General features: G+C 43.5%; 1 protein-coding gene across 8 annotated transcripts in view; it reads right to left on the bottom strand.

Moving 5' to 3' along the window:
- Nucleotides 1-15,319, bottom strand: part of LOC128702104 (probable splicing factor, arginine/serine-rich 4) — a 101,319-nt gene that overhangs the window by 62,910 nt on the left and 23,090 nt on the right. For 4 of the 8 annotated variants that reach the window (XR_008409020.2, XM_070102809.1, XM_053796124.2 and 1 more), the window contains exon 3: nucleotides 2,147-2,170. The exons of the other annotated variants lie outside the window; for them this stretch is intronic. Coding sequence is in view for 3 of the 4 variants with exons in the window: in XM_070102809.1 (XP_069958910.1) it covers nucleotides 2,147-2,170 (24 nt within the window). In the remaining variant the exon portion in view is untranslated. The remainder of the gene's footprint in view (nucleotides 1-2,146; nucleotides 2,171-15,319) is intronic. 8 annotated transcript variants of the gene reach the window in all.

Raw genomic sequence — 15,319 nt, 5'->3', positions numbered from 1 at the left:
CCAACTGGCCATTCTAATATGCAGTCATGAATGGTTTGACATTATTTATACAATTATTACAATATTGCAGAAGTCTGCGTAACAGTAAATCTTCTATTTTTTTTTTTTTGTCTGAATAAAAATTCAAAACAGAAAGCAAGAGTAATATCAGAGGGGCCAGGAGACATGTCTGATGAACAAAGAAAATGTGATTTTAGAGCCAGGAATGTCTGCATTGTTCATTCTGGACCCCATTTCAAAATTGGTATATATTTTTATTTAATTTGTGTGAAATTGGGCAAATTGCCAATTTCTGACCACTTTATTGGGTAGTTGAAATCGGTAAATGGGCAGTTTCTTGTACTCAATCGACAGAACAAATGGATTTCTAAAGAAATAGTTATGAGTTTGGTCGACTGGAACAATGGAATTAGCCGAAAATAGGGCTCAAAGTGGGCAAAATCACCGATTTGTAAATATTGCCGAGGTTAACAACTTTGCGAGAGCGTAATTACATAAGTTTTCCATGAAATTTTGTACTTTTGGTGTCATTACCACTGGGAAAAGATTCTCTATTATTTCATAAGAAAAATAGTTTTTTTTTTTTCCTTTTTTCAAATATTCTGCGACACCAGGAGACACCTCAGGATTTGGGGTTGCGACGGTCAAAGAGTTAGGTACAGCATTTAAACATGCATATTCACTAGTTGTCCCTTAAACTTAAAAAGTGAAAGTAGTTTTTTAAATAAATCATTACAAGATAAATTTGGTGTACAAATCTGCATATCAACAAGAATTCTACACCTTCAAACTTAAAATAAAAAAAATAAAAATTTATCTGTACATTTAGTTAAGGGAACACAAACTGCCTGACTGATAGAGAACTGATATGCCACTGAGTGAAAAACACAGGTTTAGAACTCGATGAAATATGAGAATATCCATTTAAACGTGTACAGATTAGCCTATACACCATTCTACACTAAATACACAATACAAATATTAAAATAATGTAATATCAAAATTCTACAAGTAATGAAAAAAAAATTCACACAAATGTGTGTGTCAAACCACATACAGTAGACACTGGTTAATTCAATGTATTTTTAGTTCAGGAACTGCCTTATTCAATTTATACCATAGTATTCCTAATTTCACATTTTTTTTTTTACAAAGTATATACAGCATTTTAGTACCAGCACAAAACTTACACACTTTTCAGTCACAGTTGCAGTATCACCACTTGGTTACCAAGGTGTGTACATACATGTCTTGGTTTGTAACCCTCTTCTGTGTTTCAAATATTACACAAAATATATGCAGGTGGAGAATTAACATTTCTCAAATGCTGGCAATAAGACTGCTATAATAGCACATTAAGAGGGTTTCAAACTGAAGAAAAAAAATGCCTTAAAGAAATTAAGTGAAAGATTGAACCAAGGGAGCAACCTCCAATCATGTCTCCTTGAAGCATCTAGTTTTCCCTCAAGTTGTTACTTACCCCCCCCCCCCCCAGATATAAATACCTGAAGATTAACACCAAAGGCCTATTGTTATTGAAAAATGATAATGGACCCTTGATCACACCCAAGGTTTATTAACCAACAATATTCAAGTTCAGATATATCACTTTCAATTTCAAAGTACCATTAATTCTCATTTGTTGTAGTTAAGTATGAAAGAGAAGAGAGGGATCAGGAAATGGGGGAGAGAGGGAGATATATGTCCCAGAAACCTATCTTTTTTTTTTCCTTTACAACTGTTTAAATTTAATCTGTGGGAGGCTCAGGAACTCAACACCATGAATTAACAAGTGTCTACTGTATATATGACGAGCACCATTCATACTTATTGCCACCATAAAATGCACATGATAGTTTCAGCTCAGTTCTCCCCAATGCAATCATTTATTACCCTGTGCTAAATTCTTATGCTAATAAGAACAGGATACTGTACTTTCAATATTTATGAACAACTGAATTTATTCCTCACATACACCTCCACTGTTCACCAAAGAGTCCGTTCCTATCCACGAGAAAAATTTAAACTATGCCAAAACAGCTGCCATTTCTCTTGCACACCATTTACTTCAGAATACTCTTTCATTCCTGCTTTACAGAACCTTCCAAAATTAATATTGTAATTACGCTTTAAAGAAAATTATTACCTTGGAGATCCACGTCGAGCAGGCCTGCAAAAGAAAATAAAAACATTTAAATAAAAAATGAGTAGGGTTTGCTAAGGAAAACTTAACTCAAAAGTCAACCTCGCCACAACAAAAATGAGTCTTCGAAACCTCAAGCCTATGGGCAAAACTTGAGGGGCACACAAGTTCTCCCATCTTCTAATAACATTCATTTTTCCACTATAATTACATTATCCATAAGTACTATTGCATCTGCTTTGTCTGTTTCCTAAGGTGAAATCTAGGATTTTTCCTTAATTCATGGTATAACTTAAATCTTTGAGGATAAATGTGTTGCAGAGGTCTGAGCTTCATGATAGTAATTATGGACAAGGTAGATTAGTGGAAAAATGAACATATTAGAAAACGGGGGAATTTCATGCCTCTTAATGCCATGCCACCCTCCCCTCCCCAAAGGAAGATAGTATTATAATAAAATTAAGTGATAAACCTGCAAGGGCAAAACAGCACTGCTGAGAGGGATGTGTGAAAGTAGAAATGTGCAAAAGTTAAGAATGAGTAAAAAGCATGGGGTTTGCAAAGTTATAGGGTCAGTAGGGGTGGGAGTTAGCACAAGCAAGATTAAAATCAAAGTTGGTGCCATAGGTTAGTTTCAGTTAAAAAGTCAAAGATTCTGCATAAGGGTGGGACTTTCAGCAAGGTCAGAGTGAGAGGGTGAGTGTTGGAGAAAACTGACAGCCCTCACAGAGTGGTGCTGGTTGTTTCTCCATGTGATAGCCATGAGAGTCAAGTTTGTCCAATAAGCACAAGAGTGTGGTCTCCCCAATTCTGACAACAGAGGGAAGATCATGGCCAGAATCCTAAACATGGCAAGATTGAAAACAATTTCCTGTGGTTCAATGCAGACCAACATAGCTGATAGTAGTTGCAGACGTGGTAACAGCACTGAAAACTAGTTTGAGTAAGGAATGGTCCCTGGAGACATTATTATTATTATAATCAAAAAGAAGCGCTAAGCCACAAGGGCTATACAGCACTGCAGGGTAGGGAAGGAAGCAAGGGAATTGGATGGCAGAAGGGAGGGGAGATGATCAGCAGGTTACAGAAAACAGCGGGGCAGGGGATAGTATGGGGGTAGAGGGTAGCAAGAGATTGAAGTAGAAAGGGCTGAAGGTATCAGAATTTGTGAAGTAAGTCAGTTGTTGTCAAAAAGTCAATGAGAGAGTCCGGATGAAAGGTGGGTCCATCAGCGAGAAGGGAAGGTAAAGAGAGAGCAGCGGAGCGAAGACGACGACAGAGGTAAATTCTGCGTGCTCGTTGATAAAGTGGGCAGTCCAACAGAATGTGGCTGACTGATAATGGAGCTTGGCAATTCTCACAGAGGAGCAAGACGCCTCTCCATGAGATATCCATGAGTAAGACGAGTATGGCCAATGCGAAGACGGGAGAGAGTAGTCTCCCAACCTCGACACTGGTGATAAGAAGACGGCCAGTAACCTATACTCGGTTTAATAGATTGAAGTTTGTTGCCGAGCATAGTAGACCAACGTTGTTGCCAACGGGTGTGAAGGTGGGTCCCTGGAGACAGACATGTCCAGGGACCAAGCACAATATAACTTGTGCTTGCTAGAAATGCAACATAGCCACAGGTGTATACAAAGGATGATAGGAGTTCAATTTCTGGATAGCCAGTAACGCTCTTTGGCAGTCCAAAATAACTATGAATGATGCGGCAGACATGGTTGCTGCGAAAATACTAGCCAATTCTATTAAATGACCTCTATTGAGTTGTTCAGGAAAACCAGCTGCATACCCAACACCAACAGTTCAGAAAGGAAAAATATGGGTATAAATTTTTGTTCACTGTATTAGAGCAGGAGAGAATATAAGCTGCAAGGCCAACTGTTATTGCTGATCACTAACAATTACAGTATTCTTATTTATAAACACATCGGCAGAGTCCCACCAAGGAAGGGTGGCACGAAAAAGAAAAACTTTCATCATTCACTCCATCACTGTCTTGCCAGAGGGGTGCTTTACACTACAATTATAAAACTGCAACATTAACTCCCCTCCTTCAGAGTGCAGACACTGTACTTCCCATCTCCAGGACTCGAGTCCGGCCTGCCGGTTTCCCTGAATCCCTTCATAAATGTTACTTTGCTCACACTCCAACAGCTTGTAAAATATTAAAACCCATTTGTCTCCATTCACTCCTATCAAATACGCTCACGCATGCTTGCCGAAATCCAAGCCCCTCGCACAAAAAACCTCCTTTACCCCCTCCCTCCAACCCTTCCTAGGCTGACCCCTACCTTGCCTTCGTATCACCAGAGTTTGTGAAGTCAGTCAGTCAGTTGTCAAAAAGTCAATGACAGGGTCCAGATGAAAGGTGGGTCCATCAGCGAGAAGGGAAGGTAAAGAGAGCAGCGGAGCGAAGACGACGTTGGAGGTAAATTCTGCGTGCTCGTTGATAAAGTGGGCAGTCTAACAATGTGGCTGACCGATAATGGAACCTGACAATTCTCACAGAGAGGAGCAGGGCGCCTCTCCATGAGATATCCATGAGTAAGACGAGTATGGCCAATGCGGAGATGGGAGAGAGTAGTCTCCCAACCTCGGCACTGGTGACAAGAAGACGGCCAGTTACATATACTCGGTTTAATAGACTGAAGTTTGTTACCGAGTAGGGTAGACCAACGTTGTTGCCAACGGGTGTGAAAGTGGGTAGCTATTGCAGCAAAATAGTCCATAAATGGAACACCTCTATATGAAACTGGTAGGTCATGTACTGCTGACCGCGCAGCAGTGTCTGCCTGTTCATTGCCCTGTACGTCAACATGACCAGGGACCCAACAAAAAACAATATCTTTATGCTTGGTAGAGATGCGGCATAGCCAAAGTTGGATACGGAGGACTACGGGGTGAGGTGTATCAAATTTCTGTATAGCCTGTGAAGCACTAAGGGAGTCTGAGACAACCACAAATGATGACACAGGCATAGATGCAATACGGATAAGTGCTGCAAGACTGGCATACAATTCAGCAGTAAAGATACTAGCCGAAGATAGTAAATGCCCTCTAACGACGCTGTCCGGAAACACTGCTGCGAATCCTACGCCGTCAGAAGACTTAGAGCCATCTGTGTACACTGCAATGGCATGAGAATGAGAGTGGAAGTGGTCAAGAAAAAGAGAGCAGGAAGCTACCGTAGACAGTTGAGCTTTCGAGCAAGGGAGTGAGAAAGAACAGACTCGAACAGCTGGAACTTCCAGGGGGGTAGGGAAAAGTGAGATGCTACATGAACATAGAAATGTGGAAATTGAAGAGAACACAAGAGCGAATGTAGGTGAAGAGAGAAGGGACGGAGCAAACAGGGGCGGCGAACAAATAAAGATTGTCTACTAATGTCGGTGACCATACTATAAATGGAAGGATTGCAGAGATCATGAGAGCGTACATAGTAGCGAAGGCAATGGGTATCATGGCGATCAGATAAGGATGGAACGTTTGCTTCTGCATAGAGGCTCTCAACAGGGGAAGAGCGAAAAGCACCAAGGCATAAACATAATCCTTGGTGATGAATAGGGTTGAGGCTAGATAGAGTAGCAGGAGAGGCAGCTGAATAGATCTGGTCACCATAGTCAAGTTTCGATAAAATGAGGGTGGAATGTAGGCGAAGGAGAGTTGGATGATCAGCTCCCCATGAAAGATGAGCAAGGGTTTTAAGATGATTCAGCCGGCTGTGACAAGTTGTCTTCAGAGAGGTAATGTGAGGTTTCCAGGATAACCTACGGACAAAGAGAAGGCCTAGAAACCTGACTATCACGTTCAGGGATACGGGTGCCATAGAGGTATAAAGGATGATTGGAGATGACAGAGCGTCTAGTGAAAGTAATTTAGCGAGTTTTGGTACTGGAAAATTTAAACCCATGTGTGGTGGCCCAATTGGAAACACGGTCGACCGCATGCTGGAGAGAAACTGTAATGAGGTGACAGTCAGCGCCTGCACAGGCAATAGCGAAGTCATCAAGAGAGTGATGACCAAATATTGGATGGAAGACTAGAGACCAAATCATTTATAGCAAGGAGAAGAAGTGTTGTGCTCAGAACACATCCCTGGGGGACACCTTCAGCTTGGATAAAGTCCGGGGAGAGCACATTATTAACCTGAACATGGAAATGTCTGTCAGTTAAAAAGTTCTTAAGGAAGGATGGTAGATTGCCTCGAAGGCCTAAGGAGTGGGCTTGGGCCAAAATATTATACCTCCAAGTTGTGTCATATGCCTTCTCAAGGTCAAAAAATATGGCAATAACCAAGTGGTTATTCGCAAAGGCATTATGAACATACGCATCCAAGCATAGTAAGGGGTCTATGGTATAACGACCCTTACAAAAGCCATATTGACGAGTGGAGAGACTGTGGTGTCTCTAAATACCGCACTAAACGTCTTTTTACCAGGCGTTCCTTCACTTTGCAAACTGCACTGGTAAGAGCAATGGGACGATAGTGGGAGGCTTCATGTCCCGTAGTACCCGGTTAGCGGAAAGGGAGAAAAATGGCAGATTTCCACAGCTGTGGAAGAACTCCTTGTGACCAAATAAGATTGAAAAGGCGTAATAGGACTGCAAGGGCTGACTGACGTAAATGTTGTAGCATACAAATATGAATGTCGTCAGGCCCAGCTGCCGATGATCGGCAAGCTGAGTGTGTTGCCTCCAGTTGCTGAAGTGTAAAAAAGGCACATTATACTGTTCTTCTCTCAGAGAAGAAAAGTCCAAGGGTGCTAACTCTCTGGCAGACTTTGAGGAAGGAAACGAGGGGCATAGATGGAGCCCCTGAGAAATACGGACCAGATGATTGCCAATTTCGTTGGCAACATCTAGTGGGTTTGCTATATCAACACCGGCAACCCGCAGAACAGGAGCCGGGTCAGGAGAATATTTACCACTCAGTTTTCGTACTTTTTTCCAGACTGCACTCAGGGGAAGCAGAGGTGGAGGAGGAGACAATCTCGCCAGCAAGTGCGTTTAGCGTCACGGATGACACGGTGAGAGATTGCATGCTTCTGCTTAAAATCAAGAAGTCTCTCCATGGTTCTATTGTACTGGTACCTGCCCCACGCAGTGCGTTTCAAACGTACTGCACGAGCACAAGCAGGAGACCACCAAGGCACGCATTTCTGAGAATGCCTGCCCAAAGTATGGGGTATAGAATGAGAAGCTGCGGTTAAAATGGAGGACGAGAAGCGGTGTAAAAGCTCATCAATGGAGGACGAAGGAACCTCACTAAAAACAGTTGTGAGTAAAGGTCCCAATTTGCCTGATCAAACTGCCAGCGTGGGTTACGAAGAGGTGGTGAATATGAAGGGGAAGTAAGAATGATTGGGAAATGATCGCTGCCATGTAAATCCGGGAGAACAGACCAGGTGAAGTCTAATGCGGCGGAGGAAGAGTAGACTGAGAGATCGATGCAAGAGAGCACGAGTTCGAGGATCAAAATAGGTGCGAGTACCTGAATTTAAAACATGGAGGGGGTGGGTAGCAAGAAAAGCCTCTAACTGAATGCCATGGGAATCACAGTGAGACCCCCCCCCAGAGGAAGTAACAGAGGAAGTAGCCAAGTAACAGAAGTGGTGGCGGTAATGACGAAACAAGAAAGGCAATATCCGGGATAGATAATGCCCGAGAAGGAGAGAGAGATACAAAGAACAGTGTGTATACCACCTATGCAAGTGGATACGGGCTGCTGTGTAATGCAGCGAAGTACGAACAAATAACTGATGGTACGGAATATCAGTGCGTAGAAGAAGGGCACTTTCATTAAAGGTCCCATCAGGAAAAGGATCTGAAGAATACAATAAATTATAGCCTGAGATGGGATAGATAACAGCAGAGTGTAATTTTGGTTCCTGTAAGCAAACACCAACAGGGGAAAACTGGGAGAGCAACACCTGAAGCTCACGCCGATTACCCGAGGCCGCGAATATTCCACTGTAAGTAGGCCACAATTGGCAACGATAAAGATATCTAAAATCTGCAGGTAAGGGTACGTACGGACTAGAAGAGTTAGAAAAGTCCACATGCAGTGGCAAAGGAAACCGTTCAAGTAGCGAAGGAACGGCGAGTTGTGAAGAAAGGAGTTGCGCAGATGGAGAAGAGGAAAGAGAAGGAACAGGGTGGATCAATGTCCATTGATGGTTTGGTCTCTGCAATATATTCAGAGATTGCTTCAAGTGTTTCGGAGTTCAGAGACGTCATGTTGAAGACAATATTGGAGATGGAAGGAGGAGGAGTTTGAGTAAAGATCGGAGCTGTAATGGACTGTACCAAGGTAGGGGGGGGGGCAAAAGGGTGGAGGGAACTGGAGAAGTGTGGGAGGGGACAGAAGAAAGAGAAACTCGGGAGGTGGCAGAAGAGGAAGAAACTTAGGAGGGGACAGGGAAGGAAGGCACAGTACAAGGAGGATGATGAACCTCCACACTTGTAACGGAGCCAGTGAAAGGGGAAGACCTAGGTACAGAGACCGGGAAGGGAAAATGTGGAGGTGGATGAAGAGAAGGAGGGGTTAAAGGAGATTTGGTGGACCTCTGAGAAGTAGTGACGATTGGGAGGTGGTGTTGTACGAGGTCTTGTCGATACCGAGGTTTGTGAGGGAGAACACGAAGATGTGAGGACAGACTGAGGTGTTGAAGTAGGGACGTCTGTGCCCAGGACAGCAAAAGAATTAGATACAGGAGTGATTATGGGACTGGCAACCGCAGAGGAGGCTGCAGAAGATGGGACCCCAGAAGTGGGGGGACGTTTTGAAACACGAGAATAAGAAACACTGGGTAGTCTCCCTTGGAGGCGGAGATGAGAAACTGCAATAGCATAAGGGAGTCCTTCTGCCTCTTTGAGGTAACGAATTTCCCGCTCATTTAAGTAGACCTGGCAACGGCGAGAGTACGAAGGGTGAGCCTCATGACAATTAAGGCAAGAGGGAGGTCGACTGCAAGATGTATTAGAATGGTCATCGGCACCACAGACTGGGCATTCGGCTATAGATCTGCAATACTTTGCAGGGTGGCCAAATCGCCAGCAATTCCTACACTGTTGCAGTGTAGGGATCACCTTCCGAACTTGTAACTGATGTCCTGCTACATAAACAGAGGATGGGAGTTCACGGCTGTCAAAAGTTAAACGAGCCACATTGCAAGGGTATCGTCTTCGCCCGCGGTCGGGAAGAACATAAGTGTCTACCTTGAGAATTGGGAGATCTTGGAGTTCCAACTGTTCAAGAATGTCATTGCCACATGTCTGGAAATTCTGTTGGACTATGGTATGGGGCAGAGTAACAGTACCACTACAAGAATTGAGGGAATGATGTTTTTCGATAGTAATAGGAATAGTATCAATATGTGAAAGAAGAGAAAGATCATGAGCTTGGTTAGAATTCTGGACTGTGATGATGCACGTACCACTCTTAAGAGCATGAAAGGAAATATCTCTACCAACGTGGCGTAGGAGCGCTTTGCCAATACTATGGTCAGAAAGATAGGCAGTAGAAGAAGTCGGTCATAAAGTAAAGAATTTAGTCCATTGTGTGGTCCGAAACAGTGTGGAGAGGGAGAGCATGACGTGTCAGTCTTTTCCAAGTAGAATGGGAAGGTAACGAAGCAACATTGTCTGGAGACTGTCGTTGGCGTTTAGAAGTGGGACCAGAGTCGGTCCGACGTGAGACGGGCTGGCAATTTGAAAATCGTTGCACCATAGAGGGAGAGGCCAGAAGCATAGTCAAAGGAGAGTGGAGGTCAGACAAATCGGAGTAGTCAGTGGAAGCCCCGGTACCTGAAGCGGGCGAGGAAACAGCACCAGCAAGAGGTACAGGGGCCTTAGGAGTGTCCAAAGAGTGTCCAAAAGACGAGGCAAGGTCAGAACAGGGTGCAGTAACAATAAGGGGCCCGGGGGTAGCGGGGTCATGGATTTGGAACTCCATGGTTAGGTTACTTCTTTCTTTTTAAGAAAAAAAAAGAAAAAAGGAAAAAAAAGGGGGGGGAGGGACTGGGGAGAGAGAGTTCCTAGGAGGAATGAAAGGGCCAGAAATCTCCCTCCGCGCCCAAGAGGACCTCAGCACCGCAAGTAGTGCAGATGCAGCATGGAACTCGTGCCATAACCTACCCTTCATGCCAGTAAACCAGCAATCCGGGATAGCAACCTCACATCTGCCGAGCTACCTCGGTGGACAAGAGAGAGGGCGGCTGGATATCGGCCACAAAACATACCTCCTTCGGCCACCACCCGAGATACACCCGTCACCCGAAAGACACCCAATGCCACCCTCCGGGATACCGGAGAGGGATCGGGACATCCCCAAGCAATCCAGATCCCACGGCAAACTACGCCACCACCAAGAACCTTAACGGAATGGGATGGACCCCGGTACCCTTCCCCCTACCTATGAACTAGTGTGCCTGTGGGAAAAATCCTAAAGGCCAAAAAGAGGAAGGGCAAAAGGGAGGGGTGGGGAGGAGGAGGAAAGGAAAAGGGGGGGGCTGGGAAAGGGAAGGGGGGAAATGAGGTTCAGTCTGAGGAAGGAGACCGACAGGTCTAATTCCTCAAACCAAGAGCCTCTTTACCACGCCAAGGAGCCCCCCTTGAAGAGGTTCCTCTCCCAAGGAAGGGATTTATGAACTGCATATTCAACAGCTGTCTTGCCAGAAGTGTGCAGACGTGAAAATTTGAATGAACCTTCAAACTGCAATATCCTCATCCTACCTTCAAAATGAGGGTACATACTTCTCATCTTCATTAAGGTTGGTCTGGCCAGGGACTGAGCCGAACGGTGACTTCCAGAAGCGACTCCAGGTAAACCTATTTCCCTGAATCCCGACAAAGGCTACCTTGCTCATACTCCAACAGTATGTTAAAAAAAATTCCACTTGCTCCAGTCAAATACACTCACACAAGCCTGCTGGATGCTTGAGCCCCTGGCATTCAAAACCTTTACCCACATCTCAATCTTTCTTAGAACAATCCCTACCCCCACCTTCCCTGAGCCCCAGCTTTATACAACCACTTGGTCATCCTAAAATTAACCCAATGTTACAAGCCATGCAAAATGTTTTTACTAGACTAGTATTGAAACGTTCAGCATTTTCCTGGAATTTAGTTTATGATAATAGGTATGTTCATCAAATACTGTACCTCTAATTGTATATTATCTGAAAGGTAATGATTCACCTCCATCTCATGGTAAAGTGTTTGTAATTTAATAAAGCCTCAAAGCTTTCAGGAACATTTTGTTTGTTAGATGGCGATGTTGTATAAGAAGCCTAGAAAGTACCCAGGGTCAGCTCTTCAACAGGCTACATACAGGGGGAGTTCCCTGTTCACCAATGAGGGGGCTATTGTCCTTGTGATTACACTTCAGACCTGGCCTCCTGGCTAATGCCTGATCAGTCAGGTTGCAAAAATAACAAACACCATAACCCAGCTGAGAGTTACTTGGTTTGGATAAACTTGTCAAGTTATGTCCGAGATAACTGTTTACTAGAAATTTCCCCTGCATGTAAGAGAAAGGTGCTGAACGGCTGTAGAACCTTTACATTTGGAACGTTTCAATTTTGTATTTAATTAGAGCAATGTTTTTCACTGGAATAGTTTGCATCCTTTACCTCTACCATGTCTCTAGCAGAGCTAGAACTAATCCATGCAATATTTACCAGGAAGCACATTTTAAAAGGATTTTAGACGATCCCAACACAGCAGGACACCGCTTTACAGCGCTTCGCCTCATGGTGTTCCACTAATATGGACATTTCGAGTTATGGCCAAAGCGCTCTATACCCCCCCCCCCCCCCCCCCCGACTTTCTAATACAGTCACCTCGGCCACCCAGTTTGTTCACATTCTCCTTGAGAGCAACTTCCCATTACGTATGGAAACTTTCCAAAATCTCAAGTGTTTAAAGATTATTTCATATTATATATATAATCTGATAATTATACTTATGTGTACCTGTATCTAAATAAACTTATACACTGTGCTGGCATGCAGATAAAAGTTAAAATCACTAGGAGTGTCTTATTAGTCTTGAAGATGCCATATTAATAATGATAACACCCTAGGTAGTAGGATGGTACACAGCAATCACCCAGGGAGGCACTACCATCCTGCAAAGTGACTAAAATGGAAGCCTGTAATTGTTTTACATGATGGTAGGATTGCTGGTGTCTTTTCTCAGTCTCAAACATGCAAGATTTCAGGTACATCTTGCTACTTTTAATTACATTTAGGTAACACTACACATACATGTACAAGCATATACATATACACCCCTCTGGGTTTTCTTCTATTTTCTTACTAGTTCTTGTTTATTTCCTCTTATCTCCAAGGGGAAGTGGAACAGAATTTTTCCTCTGAGCCATGCGTGTTGTAAGAGGCGACTAAAATGCCGGGAGCAAGGTGCTAGTAACCCCTTCTGTATAAATTACTAAATTTAAGAAGAGAAACTTTTCTTTTTCTTTTTGGGCCACCCTGCCTCAGTAGGATATGGCCGGTTTGTTGAAAGAATAATAATGACAATAATAATCACTGAGGCACATACTGCAAAATGTCATATATTACATTAATAAAGGCATTTTGATTAATCCATCTATATTTTTTTCAAAACTATATAATAAACATGCTACGTAACACATAAACATGATAAATACACCGCACAGTAGAATAAAGTAACATATGAGATGTTTTTCCAGTCGTCGTGTTGAGTGTTGAAAAGAATAAAATTTTCCACAGAAAATGTGTACACAATAATATTACCGGAGGTAACTGTAGAAAATTATTCCTTTCGTATGCCTTAACTCAGAGCATTATTCCTTCTAAAAATGGCGAGTTATACGAGAATGGGAATGTTGCTCTTTGTTTATTCTACTTTAGCAATGTGGAGACATCTTGTACACAATATAAGGGGTTTGTATTATGGTAAAAGATTCACAGACATGGGAACGAACACGTATCAAACAAAACCAGACATGTTCGTCTGTTTACATACTCCACGTCCTCTCTCATTTACTCGTTTTTACGTCATTTACTCACCTCTCACCCTACAAATATTTTAAGGTAAGTAATGAGTGTACTGTATGTGCATTTTATTGCTCTAGGGCGCTTTAACCCTTCCAGGGTCCGTCCCGTAGATCTACGGCTGGTCGGTGAGTGTCCAAACCGTAGATCTATGCCAAAATTCTAGTGCCATCAAATTTAGCGCGAAAGCGCTCATAGGCCTACATGTGAGAGAATGGGTCTGCGCCGTGGGTGTGCGCCGTAAACAAAAAATCTAGGCGCCTGCATAGCATTGTGGGAACGCCGGTTCAGTCACCCTTGTTCACCATGCCTCGTCGCAAGTCAGCTCTCAATCCCCAGAAAATTGGGACTCTCCTCTTCCTGTCTGATAGTTCTGACACTGATGGAAGTGGAAATGAAGACGAATTCTACGGCTTTGATAAGTTAGTGACCGAAAATAATGACCAGGATATCGATAATAGTGCAGAAAACCCCGACGATCCTCGACCTTCTACCTCTGGTGTGGGCACTCGTGACTCACGGTCGGGTGTTCCTAATCGTAATAGAAAACTAATATTTTCCCGTGGCCTGGCCTCTGACTTCAGTAATGACGATGATTCTGACGTGGATTGTGATTTTATTGCGCTCGACGATCATTCGAGTAGTGATAGTGAGGAAACATATTCACCAGTGAAGCGTCGGTATGTTCGCCGCCGCATGCGCTCGGGTAGTGTACCCTATGCTGTGCCCAGGGGACGGAGTACATCCCGTGGCCCTACACCCATTTTAGGTAGTGATAGTGAGGATGATGTGGCTACACTTGGCATGGATGGGCCACAGGCATCAGTGGATGGTGTTAGTGGGGCTGGTGGTGGTAGTGGCACCGCCATGCGTGACTCACTGTGCCACGCGGGGACCCACGCTGCTGACTCGTCAGTTCAAGGACAAAGCGGAGCGTCACCCACCAGCCCGCCACAACCACCCGTACAACCAGCCTATGATGTCCAGTATCCACCAGCAAACCATATCTGGGATTGGCAGCAAAATCCCAATTTTGTTCCCAGCCCTCACCACTTTGATGACTCTCAAAGTGGAATTCTACCTACCTACCTACCTACCCTTGGAACCACGGCCAATGAACTGGAATTCTTTGAATTCTTCTTTGACCAGCCATTGATGGAAATTATTGTCAGGGAAAGTAATAAGTATTTTCAGTACACCATGGCAAATACGATCTTATCACCACAGTTAAGACTACACAGGTGGAAAGAGACGACTGTTGCAGAAATGTATTTGCTTTTTGCAACAATAATGCTTATGCCTCACGTCTATAAGCATAATATAAAAGCATACTGGTCCACAGATCGGCTAATTTGTACCCCATCCTTCAGTGAAATAATACCAGTGAACAGGTTTATCTTACTGTTACGTATGTTGCACTTCTCTGACAAAACCAGGCCTGACAGAAGTGACAGGTTATACAAGATTAGAAATGTTTTCATGTATCTCAAACGAAAGTTCAGGATATACTTTTATCCATTCAAGAATCTTGTAATTGACGAGTCTTTGATTTTGTTCATCAAAGGTAGACTGTCATTCAAGCAGTATATACCAAGCAAGAGGAACCGCTTTGGTATAAAATTGTTTGTACTCTGTGATTGTGACAGTGGCCTGGTGTTGGATATTGTTGTATACACGGGTAGTAAAACATTGAAAGATACCAAGATGTTATTGGGTATATCAGGTGACGTAGTGAGAAACATGATGGCACCTTATCTTGGTAAGGGCCATACATTATATACCGATAACTGGTACACAAGCCCATTACTCAGTGATTTCATGCAAGTGAACAAGACAGATGTGTGTGGCACAGTGCGTCCTAATCGTAAACATATGCCCAGGCTCAACGCAGGTGTCCGTGGTGATGACGTGCAGGTGTTTACTGCCAATGACATCATGGCATTACGGTGGCATGACAAACGAGATGTCACATTGTTGACAACCATTCACCGTAATGAAATGCAAGACAGTGGCAAAGTTGATCGAGTGACTAATGAACGTATTCGAAAACCAGTGACAGTGATTGATTATACACAAAACATGCGCTTGGTTGACAAGTGTGACATGCAGATTGATTTTGTTGACTGTGTTC

The sequence above is a fragment of the Cherax quadricarinatus genome, chromosome 83, assembly GCF_038502225.1.
Source record: "Cherax quadricarinatus isolate ZL_2023a chromosome 83, ASM3850222v1, whole genome shotgun sequence".
Lineage (NCBI taxonomy): Eukaryota > Metazoa > Arthropoda > Malacostraca > Decapoda > Parastacidae > Cherax > Cherax quadricarinatus.
Note: the sequence above shows the minus strand (reverse complement) of the source record. Positions and strands in the feature narration are given on the sequence as shown.